Raw genomic sequence first — 1,064 nt, 5'->3', positions numbered from 1 at the left:
AGGAGAGGGTTAGGGATAGGCTTACCTTCGAACCGCGGGCCCTCTAGACTCGAGCGGCCGCCACTGTGCTGGATATCTGCAGAATTGTCTTGACCCTTGGGACGACGTAGCGCTTGGCCTCGTGGTGCAGGGCGCTGTACACCGTGAAGGTCTTCTTGCGCGTGAAGGACATGTCCGAGTTGGAAATGATGCAGTCGCTGGTGTCCTCGGAGGCGTACGAAATGAAGCTGTTGCAAGAATTGTCGCAGACGCAGATGAAGTGAGGGAGGGGGTACAGGAAAAGGAAAGGAGAGTACCTCTTCAGAATGCGATTATCATGGGGGATGGGATAGATATGGCTCTGCCCAACGATGGTAGAAACCAAAATGTTTTGCAAATTATTCCTTTCATTATTGGTGGCATTAATGGTGGAGCTCCAAATTAAGTCATTTAAAATGTCGTGTCTAAAAAAGATCATTTTTTTGCTCAAGTGACGGATTCTACACGGGTTCGTAGCAAAAATGATGTTCCTTTTGGAGGAGAAAAAGGACTCTATGTTTTGTTTAAACTTCCTAATATAGTATGGTAGAATGGGCATTTTGGGAATGCTATTTTTGCATGCACATGGGTCGTTTATCCCAGGAATGAAGATCAAATAGCAGTGCTCCAGAATCAATTTAAACTTCGAAATGAGCATAACGGATAGCTTTTCAAACCCCTTTATATACACCTTGTGGAAGTTTCTGTTGTAATCAAATTTGAGGCTTATGAAGTCCCCCATGAAAATGAATCCCACGGGGAGCTCATTCTCCGGGTAGGTATTCACGTACAGTGAGAGCATCTTGTCCAGCACCTCGAACGTGTAGGGGCTGTCCAAATACACGTCGTGCATGATGATCCAGTTGTGTCTCTTGTCATTCTTCCGCACGATGATTTCGTATTCCTCCACCTCCTTTTTCTCCTTTTCGTTTTCGAAGTCGTAGAACATGGTAAGGGTACTGGATCCGAGCTCGGTACCAAGCTTAACTAGCCAGCTTGGGTCTCCCTATAGTGAGTCGTATTAATTTCGATAAGCCAGTAAGCAG

At 45.8% G+C, this 1,064-nt stretch overlaps 1 protein-coding gene across 1 annotated transcript; it reads right to left on the bottom strand.

Moving 5' to 3' along the window:
- Positions 1-43: 43 nt before the first annotated feature.
- On the bottom strand, positions 44-967 carry PVX_206290 (DNA polymerase epsilon subunit B, putative; the record flags this gene model as incomplete). Its single annotated transcript, XM_001612319.1, has 1 exon — positions 44-967. One exon carries the CDS (start codon positions 965-967, stop codon positions 44-46), a length of 924 nt encoding a protein of 307 aa, XP_001612369.1.
- Between the last annotated feature and the right edge of the window lie 97 nt (positions 968-1,064).

This window comes from Plasmodium vivax, genomic scaffold, assembly GCF_000002415.2.
Source record: "Plasmodium vivax scf_7034 genomic scaffold, whole genome shotgun sequence".
In the NCBI taxonomy this organism is placed as follows: domain Eukaryota; phylum Apicomplexa; class Aconoidasida; order Haemosporida; family Plasmodiidae; genus Plasmodium; species Plasmodium vivax.
This window is presented reverse-complemented; position numbering and strand designations above follow the sequence as displayed.